This window comes from Procambarus clarkii, chromosome 15 (genome assembly GCF_040958095.1).
Source record: "Procambarus clarkii isolate CNS0578487 chromosome 15, FALCON_Pclarkii_2.0, whole genome shotgun sequence".
Classification (NCBI taxonomy): domain Eukaryota; kingdom Metazoa; phylum Arthropoda; class Malacostraca; order Decapoda; family Cambaridae; genus Procambarus; species Procambarus clarkii.
The window spans coordinates 39,230,766-39,244,197 of record NC_091164.1 but is presented as its reverse complement, the minus strand read 5'-3'; the positions used below and the strand labels follow the sequence as shown (position 1 = coordinate 39,244,197).

General features: G+C 61.5%; 1 protein-coding gene across 1 annotated transcript; it reads left to right on the top strand.

Moving 5' to 3' along the window:
- Positions 1-13,194, top strand: LOC138365077 (peptidyl-prolyl cis-trans isomerase-like). Its single transcript, XM_069325186.1, has 2 exons — positions 1-51; positions 12,682-13,194. Exons 1-2 carry the CDS (start codon positions 1-3, stop codon positions 13,192-13,194), a joined length of 564 nt encoding a protein of 187 aa, XP_069181287.1.
- Positions 13,195-13,432: the final 238 nt, after the last annotated feature.

The window sequence follows — 13,432 nt, the reverse complement described above, 5'->3', positions numbered from 1 at the left end:
ATGAATAAAGTTCAAGAAATCACTGGACAGATCCCCCAGAAGCAGTTAACAGTAAGTTTTTTATTTTCTCTCATAGGTCATATCACAAGATATTGAGTTGCGTTTTGTGGAGAGGAAGCCTGTTCTTAGGTTTATCGAGGTTCCCCAAGGTCAACTACTGACTGTCCTTAACTTACAATTTACAATAGTTTCCTACCTCTGGGATAAATATTTACTGGTAGGTGAACAGACCTAACAGGTGAAAGGAAGTATGTGAACCATTTCTGTCCTGCATAAAGATTGAACCTGTGATCCTCTATTGAACCCGGGATCCTGGCCCCCCTCACAGAGGCACAGAGAGCAGGTGACACTCCACCGAGTAGAGTGGTGGAGTGTCACCACTCTCCATCTTACCAGGAAAGCATCCAGGAAGACAGTGAACCAAAACAAACCACTGCTGGGTTCGAAGAGACTGAAGCCTTGAAACTGCCAACAAACTCCCAGACAATGCCAGCACCAACCCCCTGCCAGTAGAGGGGTGGCTGGAGCTATAGGTCCAGCACCAACCCCCTGCCAGTAGAGGGTGGCTGGAGCTACAGGTCCAGTGCCAACCCCCTGCCATTAGAGGGGGGTGGAGCTACAGGTCCAATACCAGCCCTCTGCCAGTAGAGGGGGGGGGGCTGGAGCTACAGGTCCAGAACCAACCCCCTGCCAGTAGAGGGGGGCTGGAGCTACAGGTCCAGCACCAACCCCCTGCCAGTAGAGGGTGGCTGGAGCTACAGGTCCAGCACCAACCCCCTGCCAGTAGAGGGTGGCTGGAGCTACTGGTCCAGCACCAACCCCCTGCCAGTAGAGGGGGGCTGGAGCTACAGGTCCAGCACCAACCCCCTGCCAGTAGAGGGTGGCTGGAGCTACAGGTCCAGCACCAACCCCCTGCCAGTAGAGGGGGGCTGGAGCTACAGGTCCAGAACCAACCCCCTGCCAGTAGAGGGGGGCAGGAGCTACAGGTCCAGCACCAACCCCCTGCCAGTAGAGGGTAGCTGGAGCTACAGGTCCAGCACCAACCCCCTGCCAGTAGAGGGGGGCTGGAGCTACAGGTCCAGCACCAACCCCCTGCCAGTAGAGGGGGGCTGGAGCTACAGGTCCAGCACCAACCTCCCTGCCAGTAGAGGGTGGCTGGAGCTACAGGTCCAGCACCAACCCCCTGCCAGTAGAGGGGGGCTGGAGCTACAGGTCCAGCACCAACCCCCTGCCAGTAGAGGGGGGCTGGAGCTACAGGTCCAGCACCAACCCCCCTGCCAGTAGAGGGGGGCTGGAGCTACAGGTCCAGCACCAACCCTTTCCCAGTAGAGAGGGGGGCTGGAGCTACAGGTCCAGCACCAACCCACTGCCAGTAGAGGGCCGGCTGGAGCTACAGGTCCAGCACCAACCCCCTTCCAGTAGAGGGGGTCTGGAGCAACAGGTACAGAACCAACCCCCTGCTAGTAGAGGGGGGCTGGAGATACAGGTCCAGCATCAACCCCCCTGTCAGTATAGAGGGGGGGTAGCTGGAGCTACAGGTCCAGAACCATCTCTCTGCCAGTAGAAGTGGGCTGGAGCTACAGGTCCAGCACTAACCCCCTGCTAGTAGAGGGGGGCTGGAGCTACAGGTCCAGCACTAACCCCCTGCTAGTAGAGGGGGGCTGGAGCTACAGGTCCAGAATCAACCCCCTGCCAGTAGAGGGGGGCTGGAGATACAGGTCCAGCATCAACCCCCCTGTCAGTATAGAGGGGGGGTAGCTGGAGCTACAGGTCCAGAACCATCTCTCTACCAGTAGAAGTGGGCTGGAGCTACAGGTCCAGCACTAACCCCCTGCTAGTAGAGGGGGGCTGGAGCTACAGGTCTCGCACCAACCCCTGTGCCAGTAGAAGGGGGGGGGGGCTGGAGCTACAGGTCCAGCACCAACCCCATGCCAGTAGAGGGGGGCTGGAGCTACAGGTCCAGTGCCAACCCCCTGCCATTAGAGGGGGGTGGAGCTACAGGTCCAACACCAACCCCTGCCAGTAGAGGGGGGGGGCTGGAGCTACAGGTCCAGAACCAGCCCTCTGCCTGTTGAGGGGGGCTGGAGCTACAGGTCCAGAACCAACCCTCTGCCAGTAGAGGGGGGCTGGAGCTACAGGTCCAGGACCAAGCCCCTACCAGTAGAGCGGGAGGTGAAGCTACAGGTCCAACACCAACCCCCTTGCCAGTAGAGGGTGGCTGGAGCTACAGGTCCAACACCAACCTCCGGCCAGTAGAGGGGGGCTGGAGTTACAGGTCCAGCACCAACCCCCTGCCATTAGAGGGTGGCTGGACCTACAGGTTCAGCACCAACCCCCTGCCAGTAGAGAGGGAGGTGGAGCTTCAGGTCCAGCACCAACCCCCTGCCAGTAGAGGGGGGCTTGAGCTACAGGTCCAATACCAGCCCTCTGCCAGTAGAGGGGGGGGGGGGCTGGAGCTACAGGTCCAGAACCAACCCCCTGCCAGTAGAGGGGGGCTGGAGCTACAGGTCCAGCACCAACCCCCTGCCAGTAGAGGGTGGCTGGAGCTACAGGTCCAGCACCAACCCCCTGCCAGTAGAGGGTGGCTGGAGCTACAGGTCCTGCACCAACCCCCTGCCAGTAGAGGGTGGCTGGAGCTACTGGTCCAGCACCAACCCCCTGCCAGTAGAGGGGGGCTGGAGCTACAGGTCCAGCACCAACCCCCTGCCAGTAGAGGGTGGCTGGAGCTACAGGTCCAGCACCAACCCCCTGCCAGTAGAGGGTAGCTGGAGCTACAGGTCCAGCACCAACCCCCTGCCAGTAGAGGGGGGCTGGAGCTACAGGTCCAGCACCAACCCCCTGCCAGTAGAGGGGGGCTGGAGCTACAGGTTCAGCACCAACCTCCCTGCCAGTAGAGGGTGGCTGGAGCTACAGGTTCAGCACCAACCCCCTGCCAGTATAGGGTGGCTGGAGCTACAGGTCCAGCACCAACCCCCTGCCAGTAGAGGGGGGCTGGAGCTACAGGTCCAGCACCAACCCCCTGCCAGTAGAGGGGGGCTGGAGCTACAGGGCCAGCACCAACCCCCCTGCCAGTAGAGGGGGGCTGGAGCTACAGGTCCAGCACCAACCCCCTGCCAGTAGAGGGGGGCTGGAGCTACAGGTCCAGCACCAACCCCCTGCCAGTAGGTGGGGGCTGGAGCTACAGGTCCAACACCAACCCCCTGCCAGTAGAGGGGGGCTGGAGCTACAGGTCCAGCACCAACCCCCTGCCAGTAGGTGGGGGCTGGAGCTACAGGTCCAGTACCAACCCCCTGCCAGTAGGTGGGGGCTGAAGCTACAGGTCCAGCACCAACCCCCCTGCCAGTAGGGGGGGGCTGGAGCTACAAGTCCAGAGCCTGCCCTCTGCCAGTAGAGGGAGGCTGGAGCTACAGGTCCAGCACCAACCCCCTGCCATTAGATGCGGGCTGGAGCTACAGGTCCAGTACCAACCCCTTGCCAGTAGAGAGGGGGGATGGAGCTACAGGTCCAGCACCTGCCCCCTGCCAGTAGAGGGGGGGGGCTGGAGCTACAGGTCCAGAACCAGCCCTCTACCAGTAGAGGTGGGCTGGAGCTACAGGTCCAGAACCAACCCCCTGCCAGTAGAGGGGGGCTGGAGCTACAGGTCCAACACCAACCTCCTGCCAGTAGAGATTGGGGTGGAGGGGAGGGCTGGAGCTACAGGTCCAGCACTAACCCCCTGCCAGTAGAGGGGGATTGGAGCTACAGGTCCAGGACCAACCCCCTGCCAGTAGAGGGGGGATTGAGCTACAGGTCCAATACCAGCCCTCTGCCAGTAGAGGGGGCTGGAGCTACAGGTGCAGAACCAACCCTCTGCCAGTAGAATTGGGCTAGAGCTACAGGTCCAGTATCAACCCCCTGCCAGTAGAGAGGGGGGTGGAGGTACAGGTCCAGCACCAACCCCCTGCCATTAGAGGGGGGCTGGAGCTACATGTCCAGCACCAACCCCTTGCCAGTAGAGAGGGGGGCTGGAGCTACAGGTCCAGCACCAACCCACTGCCAGTAGAGGGCCGGCTGGAGCTACAGGTCCAGCACCAACCCCCTTCCAGTAGAGGGGGTCTGGAGCAACAGGTACAGAACCAACCCCCTGCTAGTAGAGGGGGGCTGGAGCTACAGGTCCAGAATCAACCCCCTGCCAGTAGAGGGGGGCTGGAGATACAGGTCCAGCATCAACCCCCCTGTCAGTATAGAGGGGGGGTAGCTGGAGCTACAGGTCCAGCACTAACCCCCTGCTAGTAGAGGGGGGCTGGAGCTACAGGTTCAGCACTAACCCCCTGCTAGTAGAGGGGGGCTGGAGCTACAGGTCTCGCACCAACCCCTGTGCCAGTAGAAGGGGGGGGGGGCTGGAGCTACAGGTCCAGCACCAACCCCATGCCAGTAGAGGTGGGCTGGAGCTACAGGTCCAGCACCAACCCCTGCCAATAGAGGGGGGCTGGAGCTACAGGTCCAGTACTAACCCCCTGCCATTAGAGGGGGGCTGGAGCTACAGGTCCAGTACCAACCCCCTGCCAGTAGAGACGGGGGTGGAGCTACAGGTCCAGCACCAACCCCCTGCCATTAGAGGGGGGCTGGAGCTACAGGTCCAGAACCAGCCCTCTGCCTGTTGGAGGGGGCTGGAGCTACAGGTCCAGAACCAACCCTCAGCCAGTAGAGGGGGGCTGGAGCTACAGGTCCAGTACCAACCCCCTTGCCAGTAGAGGGTGGCTGGAGCTACAGGTCCAGCACCAACCCCCTGCCAGTAGAGAGGGAGGTGGAGCTTCAGGTCCAGCACCAACCCCCTGCCAGTAGAGGGGGGCTGGAGCTACATGTCCAATACCAGCCCTCTGCCAGTAGAGGGGGGCTGGAGCTACAGGTCTAGAACCAACCCCCTGCCAGTAGAGTGGGGCTGGAGCTACAGGTCCAGCACCAACCCCCTGCCATTAGAGGTTGGCTGGACCTACAGGTTCAGCACCAACCCCCTACCAGTAGAGAGGGAGGTGGAGCTTCAGGTCCAGCACCAACCCCCTGCCAGTAGAGGGGGCTGGAGCTACAGGTCCAGTACCAACCCCTTGCCAGTAGAGGGGGGCTGGAGCTACAGGTCCAGCACCAACCTCCTGCCAGTAGAGGGGGGCTGGAGCTACAGCTCCAGGACGAACCCCTTGCCAGTAGAGATGGGGGTGGGGGGGGGGGGGGTTGGAGCTACAGGTCCAGGACCAAGCCCCTGCCAGTAGAGGGGGGCTGGAGCTACAGGTTCAGCACCAACCCCCTGCCAGTAGAGGGGGGCTGGAGCTACAGGTCCAGCACCAACCCCCCTGCCAGTAGAGGGGGGCTGGAGCTACAGGTCCAGCACCAACCACCTGCCAGTAGAGGGGGGCTGGAGCTACAGGTCCAGCACCAACCACCTGCCAGTAGAGGGGGGCTGGAGCTACAGGTCCAGCACCAACCTCCCTGCCAGTAGAGGGTGGCTGGAGCTACAGGTTCAGCACCAACCCCCTGCCAGTAGAGGGTGGCTGGAGCTACAGGTCCAGCACCAACCCCCTGCCAGTAGAGGGGGGCTGGAGCTACAGGTCCAGCACCAACCCCCTGCCAGTAGGTGGGGGCTGGAGCTACAGGTCCAGCACCAACCCCCTGCCAGTAGAGGGGGGCTGGAGCTACAGGTCCAGCACCAACCCCCTGCCAGTAGGTGGGGGCTGGAGCTACAGGTCCAGTACCAACCCCCTGCCAGTAGGTGGGGGCTGAAGCTACAGGTCCAGCACCAACCCCCCTGCCAGTAGGGGGGGGGGGCTGGAGCTGCAGGTCCAGTACCAACCCCCTGCCAGTAGGTGGGGGCTGAAGCTACAGGTCCAGCACCAACCCCCCTGCCAGTAGGGGGGGGGCTGGAGCTGCAGGTCCAGCACTAACCCCCTGCCAGTAGAGGGGGATTGGAGCTACAGGTCCAGGACCAACCCCCTGCCAGTAGAGGGGGGATTGAGCTACAGGTCCAATACCAGCCCTCTGCCAGTAGAGGGGGCTGGAGCTACAGACGTAGAACCAACCCTCTGCCAGTAGAATTGGGCTGGAGCTACAGGTCCAGTACCAACCCCCTGCCAGTAGAGAGGGGGGTGGAGCTACAGGTCCAGCACCAACCCCCTGCCATTAGAGGGGGGCTGGAGCTGCATGTCCAGCACCAACCCCTTGCCAGTAGAGAGGGGGGCTGGAGCTACAGGTCCAGCACCAACCCACTGCCAGTAGAGGGCCGACAGGAGCTACAGGTCCAGCACCAACCCCCTTCCAGTAGAGTGGGTCTGGAGCAACAGGTACAGAAGCAACCCCCTGCTAGTAGAGGGGGGCTGGAGCTACAGGTCCAGAATCAACCCCCTGCCAGTAGAGGGGGGCTGGAGATACAGGTCCAGCATCAACCCCCCTGTCAGTATAGAGGGGGGGTAGCTGGAGCTACAGGTCCAGAACCATCTCTCTACCAGTAGAAGTGGGCTGGAGCTACAGGTCCAGCACTAACCCCCTGCTAGTAGAGGGGGGCTGGAGCTACAGGTCTCGCACCAACCCCTGTGCCAGTAGAAGGGGGCGGGGGCTGGAGCTACAGGTCCAGCACCAACCCCATGCCAGTAGAGGTGGGCTGGAGCTACAGGTCCAGCACCAACCCCTGCCAGTAGAGGGGGGCTGGAGCTACAGGTCCAGTGCCAACCCCCTCCCATTAGAGGGGGGTGGAGCTACAGGTCCAACACCAACCCCCTGCCAGTAGAGGGGGGGGGGCTGGAGCTACAGGTCCAGAACCAGCCCTCTGCCTGTTGAGGGGGGCTGGAGCTACAGGTCCAGAACCAACCCTCTGTCAGTAGAGGGGGGCTGGAGCTACAGGTCCAGGACCAAGCCCCTACCAGTAGAGAGGGAGGTGAAGCTACAGGTCCAACACCAACCCCCTTGCCAGTAGAGGGTGGCTGGAGCTACAGGTCCAACACCAACCTCCGGCCAGTAGAGGGGGGCTGGAGCTACAGGTCCAGCACCAACCCCCTGCCAGTAGAGGGGGGCTTGAGCTACAGGTCCAATACCAGCCCTCTGCCAGTAGAGGGGGGGCTGGAGCTACAGGTCCAGAACCAACCCCCTGCCAGTAGAGGGGGGCTGGAGCTACAGGTCCAGCACCAACCCCCTGCCAGTAGAGGGTGGCTGGAGCTACAGGTCCAGCACCAACCCCCTGCCAGTAGAGGGTGGCTGGAGCTACAGGTCCTGCACCAACCCCCTGCCAGTAGAGGGTGGCTGGAGCTACAGGTCCAGCACCAACCCCCTGCCAGTAGAGGGGGGCTGGAGCTACAGGTCCAGCACCAACCCCCTGCCAGTAGAGGGTGGCTGGAGCTACAGGTCCAGCACCAACCCCCTGCCAGTAGAGGGGGGCTGGAGCTACAGGTCCAGAACCAACCCCCTGCCAGTAGAGGGGGGCTGGAGCTACAGGTCCAGCACCAACCCCCTGCCAGTAGAGGGTGGCTGGAGCTACAGGTCCAGCACCAACCCCCTGCCAGTAGAGGGGGGCTGGAGCTACAGGTCCAGCACCAACCCCCTGCCAGTAGAGGGGGGCTGGAGCTACAGATCCAGCACCAACCTCCCTGCCAGTAGAGGGTGGCTGGAGCTACAGGTTCAGCACCAACCCCCTGCCAGTATAGGGTGGCTGGAGCTACAGGTCCAGCACCAACCCCCTGCCAGTAGAGGGGGGCTGGAGCTACAGGTCCAGCACCAACCCCCTGCCAGTAGAGGGGGGCTGGAGCTACAGGTCCAGCACCAACCCCCCTGCCAGTAGAGGGGGGCTGGAGCTACAGGTCCAGCACCAACCCCCTGCCAGTAGAGGGGGGCTGGAGCTACAGGTCCAGCACCAACCCCCTGCCAGTAGGTGGGGGCTGGAGCTACAGGTCCAGCACCAACCCCCTGCCAGTAGAGGGGGGCTGGAGCTACAGGTCCAGCACCAACCCCCTGCCAGTAGGGGGGGGCTGGAGCTACAGGTCCAGTACCAACCCCCTGCCAGTAGGTGGGGGCTGAAGCTACAGGTCCAGCACCAACCCCCCTGCCAGTAGGGGGGGGGCTGGAGCTACAAGTCCAGAGCCTGCCCTCTGCCAGTAGAGGGAGGCTGGAGCTACAGGTCCAGCACCAACCCCCTGCCATTAGATGCGGGCTGGAGCTACAGGTCCAGTACCAACCCCTTGCCAGTAGAGAGGGGGGATGGAGCTACAGGTCCAGCACCTGCCCCCTGCCAGTAGAGGAGGGGGCTGGAGCTACGGGTCCAGAACCAGCCCTCTGCCAGTAGAGGTGGGCTGGAGCTACAGGTCCAGAACCAACCCCCTGCCAGTAGAGGGGGGCTGGAGCTACAGGTCCAACACCAACCTCCTGCCAGTAGAGATTGGGGTGGAGGGGAGGGCTGGAGCTACAGGTCCAGCACTAACCCCCTGCCAGTAGAGGGGGATTGGAGCTACAGGTCCAGGACCAACCCCCTGCCAGTAGAGGGGGGATTGAGCTACAGGTCCAATACCAGCCCTCTGCCAGTAGAGGGGGCTGGAGCTACAGGTGCAGAACCAACCCTCTGCCAGTAGAATTGGGCTGGAGCTACAGGTCCAGTACCAACCCCCTGCCAGTAGAGAGGGGGGTGGAGGTACAGGTCCAGCACCAACCCCCTGCTATTAGAGGGGGGCTGGAGCTACATGTCCAGCACCAACCCCTTGCCAGTAGAGAGGGGGGCTGGAGCTACAGGTCCAGCACCAACCCACTGCCAGTAGAGGGCCGGCTGGAGCTACAGGTCCAGCACCAACCCCCTTCCAGTAGAGGGGGTCTGGAGCAACAGGTACAGAACCAACCCCCTGCTAGTACAGGGGGGCTGGAGCTACAGGTCCAGAATCAACCCCCTGCCAGTAGAGGGGGGCTGGAGATACAGGTCCAGCATCAACCCCCCTGTCAGTATAGAGGGGGGGTAGCTGGAGCTACAGGTCCAGAACCATCTCTCTGCCAGTAGAAGTGGGCTGGAGCTACAGGTCCAGCACTAACCCCCTGCTAGTAGAGGGGGGCTGGAGCTACAGGTCCAGCACTAACCCCCTGCTAGTAGAGGGGGGCTGGAGCTACAGGTCTCGCACCAACCCCTGTGCCAGTAGAAGGGGGGGGGGGGCTGGAGCTACAGGTCCAGCACCAACCCCATGCCAGTAGAGGTGGGCTGGAGCTACAGGTCCAGCACCAACCCCCTGCCATTAGAGGGGAGCTGGAGCTACAGGTCCAGTACCAACCCCCTGCCAGTAGAGACGGGGGTGGAGCTACAGGTCCAGCACCAACCCCCTGCCATTAGAGGGGGGCTGGAGCTACAGGTGCAGTACCAACCCCCTGCAAGTAGAGAGGGGGGTGAAGCTACAGGTTCAGCACCAACCCCCTGCCAGTAGAGGGTGGTGGCTGGAGCTACAGGTCCAGAACCAGCCCTCTGCCTGTTGGAGGGGGCTGGAGCTACAGGTCCAGAACCAACCCTCAGCCAGTAGAGGGGGGCTGGAGCTACAGGTCCAGTACCAACCCCCTTGCCAGTAGAGGGTGGCTGGAGCTACAGGTCCAGCACCAACCCCCTGCCAGTAGAGAGGGAGGTGGAGCTTCAGGTCCAGCACCAACCCCCTGCCAGTAGAGGGGGGCTGGAGCTACATGTCCAATACCAGCCCTCTGCCAGTAGAGGGGGGCTGGAGCTACAGGTCCAGAACCAACCCCCTGCCAGTAGAGTGGGGTTGGAGCTACAGGTCCAGCACCAACCCCCTGCCATTAGAGGTTGGCTGGACCTACAGGTTCAGTACCAACCCCCTGTCAGTAGAGAGGGAGGTGGAGCTTCAGGTCCAGCACCAACCCCCTGCCAGTAGAGGGGGGCTGGAGCTACAGGTCCAGTACCAACCCCTTGCCAGTAGAGGGGGGCTGGAGCTACAGGTCCAGCACCAACCTCCTGCCAGTAGAGGGGGGCTGGAGCTACAGCTCCAGGACGAACCCCTTGCCAGTAGAGATGGGGGTGGGGGGGGGGGGTTGGAGCTACAGGTCCAGGACCAACCCCCTGCCAGTAGAGGGGGGCTGGAGCTACAGGTTCAGCACCAACCCACTGCCAGTAGAGGGGGGCTGGAGCTACAGGTCCAGCACCAACCCCCTGCCAGTAGAGGGGGACTGGAGCTACAGGTCCAGCACCAACCTCCTGCCAGTAGAGGGGGGCTGAGCTACAGGTCCAGCACAAACCCCCTGCCAGTAGAGGGGGGCTGGAGCTACAGGTCCAGCACCAACCCCCTGCCAGTAGAGGGGGGGCTGGAGCTACAGGTCCAGCACCTGCCCCCTGCCAATAGAGGGGGGCTGGAGCTACAGGTTCAGCACTAACCCCCTGCCAGTAGAGGGGGATTGGAGCTACAGGTTCAGGACCAACCCCCTGCCAGTAGAGGGGGGCTTGAGCTACAGGTCCAGTACCAACCCCCTGCCAGTAGAGATTGGGGTGGGGGGGGGGGCGGCTGGAGCTACAGGTCCAGCACTAACCCCCTGCCAGTAGAGGGGGGTTGGAGCTACAGGTACAGGACCAACCCCCTGCCAGTTGAGGGGGGCTTGAGCTACAGGTCCAATACCAGCCCTCTGCCAGTAGAGAGGGGCTGGAGCTACATGTCCAGTATCAACCCCCTACCAGTAGAGGGGGGGGGGAAGCTACAGGTCCAGCACCAACCCCCTGCCATTAGAGGGGGGCTGGAGCTACAGGTTCAGCACCAACCCCCTGCCAGTAGAAAGGGGGGTGGAGCTACAGGTCCAGAACGAACCCCTTGCCAGTAGAGGGTGGCTGGAGCTACAGGTCCAACACCAACCTCCTGCCAGTAGAGATGGGGGTGGGGGGGGGGCTGGAGCTACAGGTCCAGGACCAACCCCCTGCCAGTAGAGGGGGCTGGGGCTACAGGTCCAGCACCAACCTCCTGCCAGTAGAGACGGGGATGGAGCTACAGGTCCAGAACCAACCCCCTGCCAGTAGAGGGGGCTGGGGCTACAGGTCCAGCACCAACCTCCTGCCAGTATAAGGGAGCGGCAGCTACAGGCCCAGCACCAACCCCCTGCCAGTAGAGGGGGCTGGAGCTACAGGTCCAGCACCAACCCTCTGCCAGTAGAGTGCGGCTGAAGCTACAGGTCCAGTACTAACCCCATGCCAGTAGAGGGGGCTGGAGCTACATGTCCAGCACCAACCCGCTGCCAATAGAGGGGGGCTGGAGCTACAGGTCCAGCACCAACCCGCTGCCAATAGAGGGGGGATGGAGGTACAGGTCTACCACCAACCCCCTGCAAGTAGAGGGGGGGATGGAGCTACAGGTCCAGCATCAAACCCATGCCAATAGAGGGCGGCTGGAGCTACAGGTCCAGCACCAACCCCCTGCCAGTAGAGGGTGGCTGGAGCTACAGGTCCAGCACCAACCCCCTGCCAGTAGAGGGGGTTGGAGCTACAGGTCCAGCACCAACCCTCTGCCAGTAGAGTGCGGCTGAAGCTACAGGTCCAGTACTAACTCCATGCCAGTAGAGGGGGCTGGAGCTACAGGTGCAGCACCAACCCGCTGCCAGTAGAGGGGGGCCGGAGCTACAGGTCCAGCACCAACCCCCTGTCAGTAGAGGGGGGCTGGAGCTACAGGTCCAGCACCAACCCCCTGCCAGTATAGGGGGGCTGGAGCTACAGGTCCAGCACAAACCCCCTGCCAGTAGAGGGGGGCTGGAGCTACAGGTCCAGCACCAACCCCCTGCCAGTAGAGGGGGGCTGGAGCTACAGGTCCAGCACAAACCCCCTGCCAGTTGAGGGGGGCTGACACTGACCACAGGTGATAATGGGGTTAACACTGACCACAGGTGATAATGGGGCTGACACTGACCACAGGTGATAATGGGGCTGACACTGACCACAGGTGATAATGGGGCTGACACTGTCCACAGGTGATAATGGGGCTGACACTGTCCACAGGTGATAATGGGGCTGACACTGTCCACAGGTGATAATGGGGCTGACACTAACCACAGGTGATAATGGGGCTGACACTGTCCACAGGTGATAATGGGGGCTGACACTGACCACAGGTGATAATGGGGCTGACACTGTCCACAGGTGATAATGGGGCTGACACTGTCCACAGGTGATAATTAGGCTGACACTGACTACAGGTGATAATGGGGTGACACTGTCCACAGGTGATAATGGGGCTGACACTGTCCACATGTGATAATGGAGTTGTCACTGTCCACAGGTGATAATGGGGCTGGCACTGTCCACAGGTGATAATGGGGCTGACACTGCCCACAGGTGATAATGGTGCTGACATTGCCCACAGGTGATAATGGGGCTGGCACTGACCACAGGTGATAATGGGGCTGACACTGTCCACAGGTTGAAGACCTCCGCAAGATGAGGGAGCCCGTCAAGAGGCTGGTGGAGGCTGGCCGGGTGTTGGCCGTCCAGGAAGACCAAGATGGCCGCCGCTCCGCCAGGATAACTCTACAAGACGGACAGCTGTACCTCCACCCACTCCTGCGTCAGCCCACGCCCGCATACGCCCACACCCTCCAGGTTACTTTATTACACCCACCTCACTTATTGACATTACTGACTTATTGAGTTTTTATAATTTATATGATGACATTTTGTTACACAGTTATCCGCATGATTTATTTCATTTTCTGCAGGAGAGTGAGGTTGTGGGCGTGCTGGACCCCTCCTGCACCCTGGCGTTCCTTGACCTCAGGTGGGCGGGGTTAACAAGAGGGCGGGTCACCATCCGGCTGACCCCTGACACTCCGCTGGCCAGACAGTTTGTGTTGTTGTGTACGGGCCAGCGGGGCCACACCTACCGCAACACTAAACTGTTGCAGGTGTGGCGCAAGGGTCAGCCGTGGGAATGTGTGATGGGCGGAGACTACGAGAGTAATGATGGTAAGGGAGGAGCCTCACTGCTGCCTGACCTCCAGGGGCAGTACCGGAGGTCAGGCCAGGCAGGAGCTGTGTTGTGCTTTGATGAGCCGGGGGGTCCCACGAGTGCCCAGTTCACCATCACCACCAGGGACCGCCAGGGTAGTGATCAGTGGTTTTATGTCTTTGGTGATGTGGTGAGCGGCCTGGATGTGGTGAGGGCAGCAGTCAACCACAGTGACATTACGGAGGTGACTGTGGTGGACTGTGGTGTTGTGCTGCCACTCTAGTTCACTGTACCACCACCACTGTGCTGTTGTGCTGCCTCTAGTTCACTGTACCACCATCACTACTGTGGTGTTGTGCTGCCACTCTAGTTCACTGTACCATCACCCTCACTACTGTGGTGTTGTGCTGTCACTCTAGTTCACTGTACTACCACCATCACTACTGTGGTGTTGTGCTGCCACTCTAGTTCACTGTACCACCACCATCACTACTGTGGTGTTGTGCGGCCACTCTAGTTCA

Excerpts from the sequence above, each read along its gene's own strand:
- LOC138365077 (XM_069325186.1), top strand. The coding sequence starts at position 1 with ATGAATAAAGTTCAAGAAATCACTGGACAGATCCCCCAGAAGCAGTTA. Across the intron at positions 52-12,681 it reads TCCCCCAGAAGCAGTTAACA|GAGAGTGAGGTTGTGGGCGT; the intron begins GTAAGTTTTTTA and ends CATTTTCTGCAG.